We start from the raw sequence: 15,318 nt of genomic DNA, 5'->3' as shown, positions 1-15,318 counted from the left end.
GATTTTCTGCTCCTCCTCCTCCTCCTCCTCCGGACCTCCTTCCTCCGAGGTACCTCTGCCTCCCTTCCCCCACGCCGGCTCCCAGTCAACCTCCACGGGGCTCTGGGAATGATCCCTTCCGTGCTGAAACGAGAGCCGCCCATTGGACTGGTTGCAGTGGGTGCAGAAAGGGTGGCACTTGTTTCAGAAAGAATGTCATTTGTTCAACGGCACTGAGTTAACGTGCTCTGGGTTTGCCAAAGGCTCAGGTGGGCCCGGGGATGTTGGCTAGATCCCGGGCAGATGCGGTAGCGTTCAGCCCGATCGCCCAGGGCTTGGCCTGGAACGCTTTCTCACCTCCCCGGACTCCAGCCGGCCCCAGGAGCATCGGCTACATTTAAGGGAGGCTTTGCCAGATGCAGGGTTCAGTGCGTCCTTGGGCCGGAACTCCTGAGTCAGCACACTGCGGCGCGCAGCAGCTCCCGCAGGGGCTGCACGCACAAGCCCGGTCCGGTTGGAAATGGCCCGCTCCTAGTCACCTAGGGCTCCCAAAGGGAAAGAAAGCAAGGTTCCACCTGACACCGCCAGCCGGCCGCTTTTGTGAAGCCACAATAATTACTTCCAAAAGCACAGTTCTACAGGCTTGATCTGACTCCCCCGGCCAGGAGCTGCCGAATCTCGCCTTCCCTCGCCTGCTCTGAGGTCTGCGGCTTCGCTGCTGCCGCCGGGAGCCTGCAATTCTATCTCGGCTGAAAACGGAGCAGCAGACCGCACACTAACGCTGCCTCCCAGGAGAGAACACCAGGTAGGCTGGTGACAGGCGCCCCCCCCCCCCCCCCCCCCCGAACTCACAGACACTGCTGGAAAGCCCTGTGTGCGTAAGAAAAGTCGTGCTAATTCACCTAGATTGTTTTAACTGGTTAATAAAGCAATTGACACTCAACAAAACCACCATCGCAGCAGGAGTCCTGGCAATAAAATGAGAATTGCAACTACAGGTTTGTTGCCGTTGTTAACAACTGCCTTTATTATTACCATTACTTGGTATTCTTTAAAAAAAAAAGGTAAAAGGAGAGAAAAAGAGATCATCATTTCATACCCAATGGTACATAAAGAAGATGCCTTCGCTTTTTTTTTCTGAAATTAGAGCGCTGATTTCCTTGATTCGTCCTCAATAAGCCGCCAACAATAAAACTGGAAGAGACAAATTAGCTTTAAACACCCACAATTCCTTTCTGGGTGGAGTATAAATGGTTAACCGTGACTCCCTTTAAACACATACAATTTTATCTGACTCCCAGCCGTGATTTAAGGTATTGATGCTTCCTATAGTCTTATTTTAGCTACATGACTGAATTACACAGAGAAGTAAAAATAAGAAGGGGGAATGGGATATATTCTATATCTTTCCTGAGGTGAATGTTTCATTTTTGACCCCCCTCCCTCCCAAATTATGTGCTCTGGATATCAGAAAATATAAACCCTTCAGTTACATTTTTGTCTGCATACCCCTCGTATGGACGTTGGCATCCCAATTGTGATTCTGCTCTTTCAGACCGACTCCCATGTGGACTACACAGAGCATCACATTCCTGGGACTCGTTGCCCAAACAAACCCGCAGCTCAGGAAAGCTGACCGAACCCCCTTCCCTTCCCAGTTTTGGTTAGTTGGGGAAGGAAAAGCTTTCTCCCTTACTGTACATAATTTCCCAAAGAACCAACCTAAAATTCACTTACCTCTGCCAGAGGTGGTTTGGGGAATAAATAAATCAGAAATGTGGAATGCCACTTTTCCATTGCAATTAAAACCTCTTTGGATTTTTTTGAAAAGCATCTTGCGCCCATGGTATTTGTTCAGGAACCTATAGCTGGCATTAGGTTTGATGCGGCATGTTTCCATTTTAATTAAAGCAGAAAGTAACAGCACATGCAAATACAGGCCTGCAAGCTCACCAGGAGTTTTAGGTGCAAGAGCCGCATTCTGGAAGGTGCACGTGGGCAGACGCCACAGACCCGAGAGGAACTTAATTAAATCCAAGCATCTCTTTTCTATTCAAAGACACCGTATAGTATATTTGAGTGGCCTGAGAGGAGCGGGAACTACACTTAATAACTACTCACATACTTCTTTTTCTCTCAGCAGAAGAGCTCACACCAGGGGATTCACACCACTGCTGTTCTGAAGGATAGATTTTTGAACTGGCAGACTATTCAAAGGTCAAAATGAGTCCACTTTTGACGAGAGGGTCTAATCCCCCCTCTGAACACAAGAGGTCGCTCCTATGACCAAGTACTGGGGGGAAATATTGCTGATCAGGATTTGATATATTCTATAAAAACATTACCAAAATCTTTTACAGATATATTTACTGCATTAAGTGCACGTATCAACGAAGGAAACGGGAATAATCTGTGATCATATTTGAACGTCAAGGTTAAGTGAAACGATAATGCCTGCTACCCAAACTTGGATTTTAATACAAAATGTATCAGCAACAGACACAACTCGAGGGCACATCCATCACAAAACAACAATTACTAGGTACCCTCAGATTTCCCCCTCTGACATGGGGTCTCATCTGCTTGATCTTTGCAACCATTGGCCTAGGAACTTACTAAGGAAATACTTGTTTACAGTAGCAGTGGGCTGAAGCAAGCAAAACACATGGTCTGCTCACCATTATGATGAAATTGCCCATCATGAACAGTTTCCCTCCAAGGTACATGCCAGCTTTTCTCTTTGGAATTGCTATCAGCATCAGCCATAATTCTCTGGAATGGCTTATTAGTTTAGGGGATTCCCATGCCACACTGGCTGGGGGGCTGGTTTGAAGGAGGGTGCCTGGTGAGGGTGCTTTGTGAATTTCAAATGTAAGTCATCGGGTTTCTGGCAGCTTCCGTTGTTTAATTCCACGTTACAAAGGTGGCACGATGGAATATGATTGGTTAAAATCCTCGATTTATTTCTGGCACTATAGTGGTCTTTTTTTTTTTTAGTAGAGTTAACTTTGTTATCCACAAAGAAAATATGCCCGTATACTGACTGGCAAGACTTGCTTCGTGTTGGGATTCTCTGCATCAGTTTTGCAAAAGCAGCTGATGAAAGGCTCCATGCATAAGTACCAGAAACCAGAAATTATGACCAAAACCCCCCAAATCTGGTAAATTTATCAATTTATGTGCATCCACTTTTCGATTTCACACACATACTGATGTAACTTATAATAAAAATAACAGGGATGAGATCTAGTTAGAGATCTTCTTTGAGAGAAACCAAAACATAAAAAAATGCACGTTCTTGAAAAAACCTCAGCTAGATTGGGCGGAAACTCAAGCATCTAGGCTTCTCTCTGAGCAAACCAAACCGCGGCAGCCAGCTGGGGGCTCGGGGCTCTTATCTGGGGAGATCTAGGAAAGATACAATGCAAAGAGTTTCCTAACACACCGGGTTTACTGGCAGCAACCAGACACCGAAATTACCCCTTCTACTGCTGCTTGCATTTGTGGGCCTTTTCAGATAAAACTGGCAGTCACGTTAGATAAGGAGAAGCTATTTGGAAGCTTTGAGAGAAGTGTGGGGGGGTTCTTCGTGGCCTCGCTGGGACTTTGCTTTAGGGGGGACTGAAAGATGACGGAACAAGTAAGAAATGGCTGAAAAGGGGTACCGGCGAGTTGCCGCCAACATCCTTCTTTCTCCAGGTTGTTTTCTGAGAGAAAATGATCAGATAAACACACCGGGTGAAGTAAAATAGGTATTTCACACTTCTTAGACCCCTTCCCTTGCATGCCCTTAGACTAACGCATTTTAAAAAACCTCTATAGAGGCACATGGAGCCTGTCCTTATAATTACTCAAACGCCACCACCTAATTGTACACGCTTGCTAACAACAAAGGGCAGGAGACCAGTAAGCGAGCAACTGGGCAGGACAACCTTTTTACAAACTCAGAACTAATGGAAGACCAGGTCGTTCTGGACTCGAATTAGCACGCTTCCTAATTCCAGAGTTAAATTGCAAAGCAGACACCGTGGGTCGAAAAGGGAAGAGAGAAGTCCGCGGAGCCAATTTAGTTTTACCTGCGCGCCTCCAACCTGATTTTCCGCTAAGGCCAGAAGGCCCTTTCCCTTCCGCCCACCGTTTTTGGATCTCTGGGATCGTAGGGAATAGGGTCCCGGGGGAGCAGTAGCAAACAAGTCCTCTAGGTCCATTCGTCCTATTCCCCGTCCCTCTTCCCCCGAGGCTCCAAACACAGCCACTTCGGGAACTCACCCTCCGCGGCAGCCCAGCGCGGCCAGGCTCGGAGCTGTGCGCCCAAGTGCAAGATCAAATCGAGCCAGACTGACTGTCCCCAGTGACCCCTTCGCTAGAACCCGGGAGGGACTTCATCCTCGGGAAGACCTACCCACCAGCCGCCGGCCACCGGCGGCAGAAAAGTGAGCCCCGCGCACAACACCGCCAGCCGGACGGCGGCGACCCCAGGAGCGCAGGCCGGAGGAGCGGCGCGACGGGCGGCGGGGTCGCGGGCGGCGCGGCCGGGAAGGAGCGAGGGAGGGGCGGGAGGAGGAGCGGCGGGAGAGCGAGGCCGAGAGCCGGGGCGGCCGGGCGGCGAGCGAGTGCCGCGGGGGCGCGGCGGGCCGGAGCGCGGGGCCGGGGATACCCGAGCCGCTCCCGCGGGCTGGCCGCGCGGCCAGTGGCGCACGGCGGCGGCGGCGGGGCTGAAATATGATAATCAGGACAGCTGCGCCGCGCGCCCGCAGCCAATGGGCGCGGCGCTCGCCTGACGTCCCCGCGCGCTGCGTCAGACCAATGGCGATGGGGCTGAGTTGGAGCAGAGAAGTTTGAGTAAGAGATAAGGAAGAGCGGGGCCGAGCCGCGCCGAGTGCTCCGCCGCCGCAGCGCCTCCGCGCCGCCAGCTCCGCCTGCTCCGCCGGCTGCAGTGGGACTCTCCGATCGGCGAGGGCGCGGCGCGGCGCGGCCGGGCGGCGGCTGGCTCGGCCTCGGCGGCCCCCGGGCCGCGGTCTCCCACTTAGCCGCAGCTCCGGCATCCTCTGTGTGGGCTGTTCACCAACTGTGCAACCACCATTTCACTGTGGACATTACTCCCTCTTACAGATATGGGAGACATGGGCGATCCACCGAAAAGTAAGAGGCTCTTTTACCTTGCGGGGATCGGTGTGCTGGTCTGTGCGGGGGTCTCTCGCAGGCACGGGTGCCAAGGGCTGTCTTCGGATTTGGAGTCATTGCCTGGAGAGGCAGAAAGAGAGAGAGAGAGGAGGTGGCTTTTTCTCGGTGCCGCCACGCCTGCATGCTTTGCCGTGGGTTCTGATCTTTGGGAGACGGATCGTACCTTCTGTCTGAATTCGCCTGTGTGCCCTCCGGAGCCCCAGCCTTCTGGCGCTGAGTGGTGGTTTCCTCCCCGGGAATCCTGAGCTCTCCGAGGAGGTTATTCTGTTGCAAAGGTCTGCCTGCACGTACAATACCCGGGGATGTGAAGTAGCATTAGACTTGCAAAAGAGAACGAGTGACAACTGTATTGATGTGTGCTCTTGCTAACAATATCCAGTCCTAGGTGCTATTTCAGAGCGTGCTTCACGGAAAATACAGACATCCCTGCGTTCACTTAACGCCTCTAGTCAAAACCTTTTCTTTGACTTGACTTATCCATAATCTTTTCCAGTGGTTATGGCAAAGAGGGAGGAGGGAGGAAAAATGCAAAATGAACGGGTTTGATTGCGTGCTAGGCTTACAAATGTGGACTATTCAAATCTGCATTTTACATCTATTCCACCTCCTTTTAAAAATGAGTCAGGGTTTTGATGGCACACTTCAATTACCATCTCAAAGTGCAATACTCTTTAAAGAAAAAGAAAAAAAAAAAAAGAAGGGGGGAAAAAAACAACTCCCAGAGTACGCCCTATAAGAGAACGACACTAAAAGTGTGTTTATCTCTGTAGGAAGTAAACGGTTAGTCAATCATGTATTTATTTTCATTTCAGAAAAACGTCTGATTTCCCTATGTGTTGGTTGCGGCAATCAAATTCACGATCAGTATATTCTGAGGGTTTCTCCGGATTTGGAATGGCATGCGGCGTGTCTGAAATGTGCGGAGTGTAATCAGTATTTGGACGAGAGCTGTACGTGCTTTGTTAGAGATGGGAAAACCTACTGTAAAAGAGATTATATCAGGTATGCCCTTCATGTACTGCGTCCTGCATTGTGTGAGATTTGCCTGCGTCCCCCCAGCTCCTTGTTTTTTTATTTGACGTGGCTTTGCCTTTTTTGCAAAGTTCGCCTCAGTGGGGTCCAGCGTGCCAAAGTTACCCTGAACCTGTATGACATAAATGAAACTATGCTGTTCATCTCACTTTTTAGGGACCCCCCCCACCAAACACACACAATTCAATAGTGGTTTTCCTAATTGTGTGGTCATTGAAGCTTGTGGAATGGGGCTTGGAATTTGTGGGGCTCAGATTAGTTTTGTCTTTTACCCTCACCTTTCCAAAACAAACAGCAAAAACGTAAAGGTGGATAATTTGGGGTTTGTAAACTTCTTCCAAAGGTGGTGGTGGTTTGCATCCTGCCGTGTTTTTCATTTCTACATGTTTATTTCAGCTCAGTGTTTTCTTAGTAAGTTACAGTTCTTTGGAGATACCAGTGTAAGGGGCGGAATAAAAGTTTGATCCAAACGTATTTAAAGATACATTTTGAAAGAGCAAATAGGCTTTTACTTCTAGGCTAAGAGTTTCTACGTAGAACAATTAAAAACCAAACCAAATATTCTCTGCAAAAATACCGGAAATTTAATCTTTTTAAATATTAACCCTTTGGTGACATCTGACTGTCTTTTCTTTCTTATCTTATCTGAGCTGATGAATTAGACAGAGCAGATCAAATTGCCCATCATCTGTCTGCGAACAATCGGTATATTTAGATAATTGAACAGCTTCCTTTCTCACATTAAAATCTGGTAACTGATAAAATGAGCGAATCGCCCGTACTGACAAAGCTAAAACCACATAAGAAACTTTCTGAGTTTTTTTTTCCCTTTCCATTTATTCTGAGTCTTTATCTCATGCTTTGCTAATCGCAGATTTTCTCTGACCTGCCTTAGGAAGCCAGTTGACGTTTTAAAGAAAATTGTATCGTCTCAATAGCAAACAGAAGACGTAACACTTTCGCTAGTATGTTAAAATATATCAAAATTACATTTTAAAAAATTTCCCTAGTGGCTATTAATAAGAAAGTAGCCTTTGTAAGTTGTGGAGTTTCTGGAACTGAGAACTTAAAGTTTAGTCAAGATTTAACTGTACACTTACAATTTTTTCTGCTCACTTAGTGCCCAAGATTTCTTAATTCTGATTTTAGAATCATGAAAGTGGAAAGTAGGATCTTGATGGCTAGAATTGAACAGTGCAAAAAAAAAGTTTATGAATACTTGGCTGGAGGTGGGGCCGAGTGGGAGGAAACGGGGGGGGGGGGGGAGGGGACCCCCGATGAAGGGGGAGGGGTTTTTCCAAATTGTTTGGTCACAAGCAAGGTATGGCCCTCGTCCTATGAAATGGAAGATCTCAGTTAGAGTAGGCGGAGGGAGGCGAAACTTTTGAATCTACCTTCTAACCTCTGACAAATGAGCCTTTTTCATGTTTACTTGATTGGTGTGTGAGCCGGAGGTCCCGGGGGCGGGAGAGCTCACTCTGCACCTCCGGCAGCGTCTCCCCTCCTAGGAGATATTGTTTTGCTCAATCACACACTCGCGGACCTGCCTGTGCCCAGCTCTCCTTACTCGTTTGTAGAAGGAGCCGATTGCTTTTACCTTTACCTCTCCACTATCTCACCTCGCACGTGTGTGTGTGCGTGTGGTGTGTGTGTGTGTGTCCTTTTGAGACTGCAGGAAAGCGGGAGGGAGAGATCCTTTAGATTCCCCAGTGCTTTTCTCCCCTTAGGGGAGTGAGGTGCTTCCCTCCGCGCTTTGTGTGGGTCTGTTTCGCCCCTTCTGTCTCCCTTCCCTTGGGTTCGTAGGGATGCCCCCCAGCATCTGTTATTGCCGATACACAGTGAGGGGGCCAGGGCAGTGCGGTGGACGAGAAACCTACGAAGCTTGTCTCTGGGTGAGGAAAGGTCAGCAGCAAGAACGTCAGCAGTGGGTTCTTTTCATTTTTCTGGCTGGCATGGCTCTCCAGCACACTGCAGTAGAGCTACCTACATGCTGAAGCCATTTGGGAAAAGATGGAGGGCGCAGAAGCAAATTTAAAAACAATAAGGAAAGGGAGACCGCAGGGGAAACTTTCTGGTAACAGTGTTGCCCGCGGAGAACCCTGCAGATCCTGGGAACCCCGCAGCGGACTCTGCAGAGGGGGATCTGGAAACCCTCTGGTTTCATTTTGTTGTTCTGCCTGTGCATTTGTGTGTGTGTGTGTGCAGACCGTGCGGGGCGACCGTCCCTTTTCCTCTCGGAAGGAGGGCTTTTGGGTTGCAGGTTTTAGAGACCTTTCTCGAAAGTGTAGGGCCCATGGCTACCCGAGTCCTCCCCCGGACGCCTTCCGTCCCAGGCCTGCAAGGGCCGCCCGGTGACTGCTCACTGGAACCGCGCGGCCCAGGGCTCAGAGCACGTCAGACATTTGTCCTCGGTGCGGACCCGGTGCAATCTCAGAAGCGCGGGCGAGACACGGATTCGCAAGAAAGGAGGAGGATAAGAAAGAAAGGGAGAAGGAGGGAGACCGAATCACACCGTGCTTCCCCTCCCTGCTTGTCTGCCTGGTGCCGATTCGAACGTCAGGGCTCAGGGCCTTGTGGCCGGGTAGTCGGCGCTTTCGGGCGGGCCGGCGTCCGCCCGCAGTGACCCCTGTTGTCCCTGTGCTTCTCTCCCCGTCCGGCCCGCGCAGGTTGTACGGGATCAAATGCGCCAAGTGCAGCATCGGCTTCAGCAAGAACGACTTCGTGATGCGCGCCCGCTCCAAAGTGTACCACATCGAGTGTTTCCGCTGCGTGGCCTGCAGCCGCCAGCTCATCCCCGGGGACGAGTTCGCGCTGCGGGAGGACGGGCTCTTCTGCCGCGCCGACCACGATCGTGGTGGAGAGGGCCAGCCTGGGCGCCGGGGACCCGCTCAGCCCCCTGCACCCGGCCCGGCCGCTGCAAATGGCAGGTACTCCTCGGCCCGGAGGGAGGCCGGCTGGCGCGGGCGGCGGCCTCAGGCTAGGCCAGCGCGCCCTCGCCCGAGCCCTGCACGGCGGCCACGGTGGCCCAGGCCCCGGTAGCCGCCGGGCGGTCGCTGGTGGCAGTGGCGGCGGCGGCGGCGGCGGCGAGGCCGGCATTAACTGAAGTGCAGGGGCTGCGGTTTGCACCGCCTCGCCCCGGCTCCTGCAGCCAGGTTCATGTGCACTCATTGTCCCCTTTCCCTCGCCCAGCACACCTGCGGGTCTGTGTGTGTAAACACGGGTGCCCACGAGTGTACACCGCTTGTGCACACATGTACCCAGAGTCCTTCAACAGTACAGCCCCACAGTACTTCAGTTCACCTTGGCCTCCGAGCTGTGGCGTGCTGGAAACGGGCATCGCTCCCTCCAGGTACTCGCCCTGTTGCTGCCTAATTAAAGGGGTGGAGTTCCGGCCGGGAGCTTCCTCCTCAGCCCCGTGAAGGAAGTTTAGGTGGCCTTAAGTCATTTAGCTTCTCAAATCCCCTTTCCCCTGCCAACTGCCCCACACTCCAAAACACGTTTAAAATTTACTTGTATCCTTTTGTGAGAAATGAACATGAAAAGATACAGTCTTGGTAACTGCAGGCCTGCACAGAGCTGTAATTTAAAACTGTCAACAAGCTAATCTGCAGTAATTGCCTTTTAAAGGGAGCCTGCCTCTTTAAACCATTCATTCGAAGTGATTTGGTGAGAATTTCATCTTTGGGGCTGTGGCTATAACACTGAATTGACCCCATAGGTGTTGACCTGACCCTGGGGGGTCTTGGAAGGTGTAGAATGTGTACCCTGCAGATCAGAGGGCCTTACGGTGCCCCTCCCCCTCAAGAAGAGTGGAAACGGCACCGACCTCCTCCAGGAGGAGGCCCCGGGTGAGAAGGTGGACGGTGTTTTCAACCCTGCCTTCCAGTCACGAGCAGAGCTGCCCCAGTGCATTTTCAAAGTATCACTTCCCACTAAACTCCGGCTGAGAAAAGTGCATTTCACCCCTCTGTTTTCTGGCAGCTCCAAGAATTCGATCCCCCCCCCCCCCCAGGATTTGTGACTTTCTCACACAGGGGCAAAACCGGAGGTGGCAGCTCCTGTTCGTTGGGTGCAACCTGTGCTCTGCTCCTGGGGAGACAGCCGAGGCTGCAAGAGGGGCCTGAGTCAGGAGACAGCACTTCCCGGCCGTCCTTAGCTAGGGCCCAGGCAGCTCCATGGAGCTCATTTTCTTTTGCGTGGGGTCAGCCCGTTTCAGGAGCATCCAGGTAGATTTAGTTCTAAGCAAGGCCAAGGACTGGAGGGATGATGGAAATAGGAATCTCTTCAGCCCCTTGACAGGAGAGGCGCCTCCTGGACTGAAGTTAGAGCGTTCTGGCCCAATTCTCCTGGACATTGGCCTTCCCTGTTGCAGACATCCGGGCTGGCGTGGTGTCTCTGGGTGTCACTGGGGTGTTCCGTGTTACCTTCCCCGGTACCCTCCGTGACCTTCGCCCAAGGGACCTGGGGTGGGGTCTTTGGTATGAGCTGGGCCCAGCCTGGGTACGCGGAAAGGTGAGGAGGGGGGAGAAACAGTTTTGAAGGATGCCACCCCTGTTGCAAGCAGGGGGACAGGCCCTGAGACCTGCACCCCTCGGCGACCGCTGTGTTGACAGAGCAGGCGGAGTCTGCGTTCCGGTGCAGATTACTCAGCTTTGACTCTGAGATTAGAGAGCGAGATTTTTTTTTTTACCACCGCCGCCCCTGCTTTGTGGAGGCTGCGAAGTACCCGCCATTGTCCGGGAGCAGCGGGTGGGCCAGCACCCGGCCTGCGCTTGCTCACGGCGCCCCTTGCCCCGCAGCCGAGCCCATCTCCGCCCGGCAGCCGGCCCTGCGGCCCCACGTGCACAAGCAGCCCGAGAAGACCACCCGCGTGCGGACGGTGCTCAACGAGAAGCAGCTGCACACCTTGCGGACCTGCTACGCCGCCAACCCCCGGCCCGACGCGCTCATGAAGGAGCAGCTGGTGGAGATGACGGGCCTCAGCCCCCGCGTGATCCGGGTCTGGTTCCAGAACAAGCGCTGCAAGGACAAGAAGCGGAGCATCATGATGAAGCAGCTCCAGCAGCAGCAGCCCAATGACAAAACCGTGAGTGCCCCGCCACCGCCGGGCAGGGGACCGGGGGAGGCCGAGGAGGCGCGCCAGGTGGGGCTGGCTGCCTCGGTGGCTGGCTGGCGTGCACGGCGTCCAGGTTTCCCTCCCACTCGGAACAGGAGCCCTGACAGGCAGCCCCCCAAACCCCACCCAAATCTCAGGGAGAGTCAGTGCCAGGCGGGCCTGCTGGTAAAGGGGGGTACTGCCCTCTTGAGGGCTGGAGTGGCTGCCCACACCCCCAGCTTGCGTGGAAGGGTCCATGCCCTTCAAATGCATTTCCACCCTCCACAGCAACCACTGTCGGGCAGGCGGCCGGCCGCGAGGCCAGGCTCTGGTTTGGACACTCAGACAGGGCGGACCACTCCTTGGCTTCCTGTGAAATCCAGAGTTCCAGGGTATGGGTCACCCTGGGGGGTCCCCTGCCTGCCCACCTCCCACCCCTGACCCACGTGCCTGGCTAGGCCTTATGCAGCACCTTGAGGCCTGTGAGTCCTCCTCCCCAAGGTGACCCACAAAAACAGGGCACCCTCTGCTCAAGGTCAAGCCCAGGCCTCCGGAGATGTCAGGCCCCTGGCACTGCTATCCACGGTCACCCCTTGTCTGCCCCAGCACCCACCCCACGGGCCTTCTGGTTAAATTAACCTAAAGAGTTCCTTTTTTTTTTCTTTTACTGCTTTGGCCCTATTTTTAAATGCCATAAAACCTGCTGTCATTAAACTTGGCAGGCCGGCCAAGCCTGAGCCAGGGCACTTTCTAAGTTGGTTAGTGCTTAAAAGCACAATAGCGGCCAGACCCAAAGGCTGCAGGGTGGGGGTGGGCCCTGCAGGGAGAGCCGCCTGGAGAAAATCGAACTGAAACTGGCCAGGAGGCCACCGCGCCTGGAGGCCGGAAGGAGGCCTGTCCGGCCTCAGCCTTCCTGGTGGCCCCGGCCGGCGGGCTGAGGGCTAGGGTAAACGGTGAGAGGAACAGCAAGGAGTTAGAGCAGATTCTGGGTTAACGTGGGATCCGAGCAGACCTAGTAGTCCAGTCCACAGAAGCACAAAAACAAAATGCAGTAAAACAAAACCCAACTCCTGCTAATATCCGTACGCGCAGCAGATTACTGAGTCAATAAAAGCCACAATATAGATAAGATAATACCTGGGTATATTTGTTTAGCTGTGCAGACAATGGAGGGAGGGAGTTTGCTCATTAACATGTTGGGATGGGGGGGGTGCCTATTCACAGAATATCCAGGGGATGACAGGAACTCCCATGGTGGCTGCCAGTCCAGAGAGGCACGACGGTGGCTTGCAGGCAAACCCAGTGGAGGTGCAGAGTTACCAGCCACCTTGGAAAGTACTGAGTGACTTCGCCTTGCAGAGTGACATAGATCAGCCTGCTTTTCAGCAACTGGTGAGTGTCAGTTCCCAGGGTGAGGGGCTGAGTCTCCCACAGAAAGGAAGGAGATTCTGGTTTAGCTGCTACACAATGAAAGATTGGGGGTGGGGGCGGGGCAGGTGCCTCCCGGCCCCAGGGTTGGGCAGATGAAGCAAGAGAAGGAGGAAAGCTCGCAAGAAAAACAATCCTCCTTGAGTCTTTTTTTTTTTTTATGAGAGTTCATCATTTGACCATGTAGGCTGAATTTTTTGTCAGCCCCGCTTTGATGGATTAGCTTCAAGGTGCCTAGCTAACTCAACATGCGTGGGAAGGCGGCAGGTTTGCAAAATCCTGCCTCTTGGAGCGAGAAGGGGCTTTAGAGATCACCTTGACATTTTAATCAGCAATTAGTAAATTTCCTCCCTCGTCAGCCCCTGGAGAAGGGTGTATTTAAGGGCCTAAATCAAGGTGATTGTCATAATGTGGACATGTACGATGGGTGTCACTACCAGTCGGCAGCAGGCATCTGGTGGGTGCAGTTTTCAGATACATCAGGGGAGATCTCAGGGATGCAAAGATAAGGTGGATGCTTGTTGTTACTGTACCCCTTCCTGGGGCCGTTCGAATCGGAAATGTGGGACTGCTTCAACGTGCTCAGGTGTAGGAGTTCCAGTTGCACACTCCGTTACGTGCCGTGGGGCATGTACGCAGCAAGGGGAGCGTGAGTTCTGCCAATCGGAGAGATGCTGTGTGAAAACCTGTGTGGCACTCATGTGCTTTACACATCCAGGAAAGAGCACATGGACTCCCCTTTCGCCTCCAAAAGGCTCAAGAGTCCCGCTAAATAAGATGACTCAGTATATGAGGTTAGCTTTTTCACCCCCACTTTTTCCTGGAGGGCCTTTTCTGCTCTGCGGCAACGCTGGGGCGGGGGCCCGAGTCGGCGGTACAGGCCTTGGCCCAGGCTTCTGTTTGCCTGGGATCCAGCCCAGGAGCACTGGAGAAGTCCCCTGACCTCCCCATGGGAAAGTTCAGTCGGGTAGATTGGAAGGTAGACTCTGGACTTAGGAAAGCTAACCTACTTTAATCAGGCGAATCTCAGGGCTGTTTCAGGGAGACCCGGATCCCAGAAGGCAGGTAGGAGAGGGTGCAGGGCAGCTCCTGAAACTCGGGGACAGTTGCCCCCAGGAGAAGTGGGAGCCCTGGCGGGCGGCGGGTGAGGGGCTGGGCGGGGAAGGAGCTCTGCAACAGCAGCTACACAACGCTCTCTGGGCTCCAAAGCAGCCAGGTCATTTATCATGCGATGACGTTACAATACACGGGTCTGCTCTCGGAAGGAAGAGCCTGATTGAAAGAGAGAGAAAGACAGAGAGGGCCGACCGACGGGCAGCAGGACCCACAGGGAAGACAACCCACGCTGTGGTCCCTCTGAGGAGTTCGCCCCTGTTTCCGGAGCCTCCTCCGAATCCCCGCCACAGGGTCCCGGATTTTCCCACCCGAGAAGGGAGGGTTTGCAGCGGGAGACCGAGAACTCTCCGCTCCCTGGCGGGGCGATTTCCTTCCGAGCATGCGTGGTGCAGTCGCCATGCCGTTTTGCAGAGGGAGACACGTTAGTCCTTCAATCCTTGAAGGCGGCCGTAACGTTGGGAATTCAGTGGCAGTTAAAACAGAGCTCTTGGAAGATGGGAAAGGAGATTTCTCCTCAAACTCTCTTCCTTGTGGTTGTAGACTTTCTGAAAATTGAATCACACACCCGGACGTCTCCATCTGCCTCTCTGTGCACCCACACACTCAGATGCTTGTGTGCACACACACACACACACACACACACGTAAGCCTCTGTAATCCTTGCACAAACACGGGCAAAGCCGCGTTTTTTCACTTCTCCACCTTCTCTGCAGGTGAACTTCTCCGAAGGAGGACCGGGCTCCAACTCCACGGGCAGCGAAGTGGCCTCCATGTCCTCGCAGCTCCCGGACACGCCGAACAGCATGGTGGCCAGCCCCATCGAGGCGTGAGGGGCGCTCACGCAGGCGCATTTGTGTTTTTTCCCCGTTGGAGACGGTGGGAAGGTAGAATGCCGAACTCTGGAAACAAAAGTATTTAACGCCCCAGTCCGTGAGAGCTGAGTTGAGAAGTGAATGCTCCATGAAGTGCACGAAGTCTGTTTGAATGACAAGGTAATATGGTAGCAACACTGTGAAGACAATCATGGGATTTTACTAGAATTAAAACCGCCAACAAACCCGAACCCAACAAAACGCTATCCAATGACCTTAGGAGTACTGAAGGAGGAAAAAACAAAAACAAAAACAAAAAGACGTTTTTAAAACGTAGAGGATTTTATATTCAAGGATCTCAAAAAAAAAAAAGCATTTTCATTTCACTGCACACCTAGAGAAAAGCAGAAATAGGGATTTTTCCAGACCGCCCGATTCCGAACGGTGCTGTTTCCCTGCTGGTCGTTGGCTTGCCCACCGGGAGCTGCAGCGGAGGAGGAGGAGGAGGAGGAGGAGGAAGAGCAGGAGGAGACGCCACCGGCCTCCTGGCAGAAAGAGCCCTTTCAGGAAGGTGGGGCGCGTCGTCCGTGTTCTCGATGTTTTCCGTTGACTTGAACAAGGGGTTAATTGAAAGCCTGGGTCTCTGAGCATGTCCTGTAGCTGGTTTCTTTT

General features: G+C 52.8%; 1 protein-coding gene across 1 annotated transcript; it reads left to right on the top strand.

Annotated features, from left to right (window-relative positions):
• Positions 1 to 4,896: 4,896 nt before the first annotated feature.
• ISL1 (ISL LIM homeobox 1) lies at positions 4,897 to 15,018 on the top strand. The gene is given in 7 exon segments (XM_028522467.2): positions 4,897 to 5,121; positions 5,976 to 6,165; positions 8,862 to 9,045; positions 9,047 to 9,122; positions 10,995 to 11,281; positions 12,515 to 12,682; positions 14,548 to 15,018. Coding segments are annotated over 7 exon segments (1,050 nt in total). The 5' UTR covers positions 4,897 to 5,093; the 3' UTR covers positions 14,665 to 15,018.
• The last annotated feature ends 300 nt before the right edge of the window (positions 15,019 to 15,318 follow it).

Source organism: Phyllostomus discolor, chromosome 3, assembly GCF_004126475.2.
Source record: "Phyllostomus discolor isolate MPI-MPIP mPhyDis1 chromosome 3, mPhyDis1.pri.v3, whole genome shotgun sequence".
NCBI classification, from domain to species: Eukaryota; Metazoa; Chordata; class Mammalia; order Chiroptera; family Phyllostomidae; genus Phyllostomus; species Phyllostomus discolor.
The sequence above is the reverse complement of the archived record's forward strand: the minus strand, read 5'-3'. Positions and strand labels throughout refer to the sequence as shown.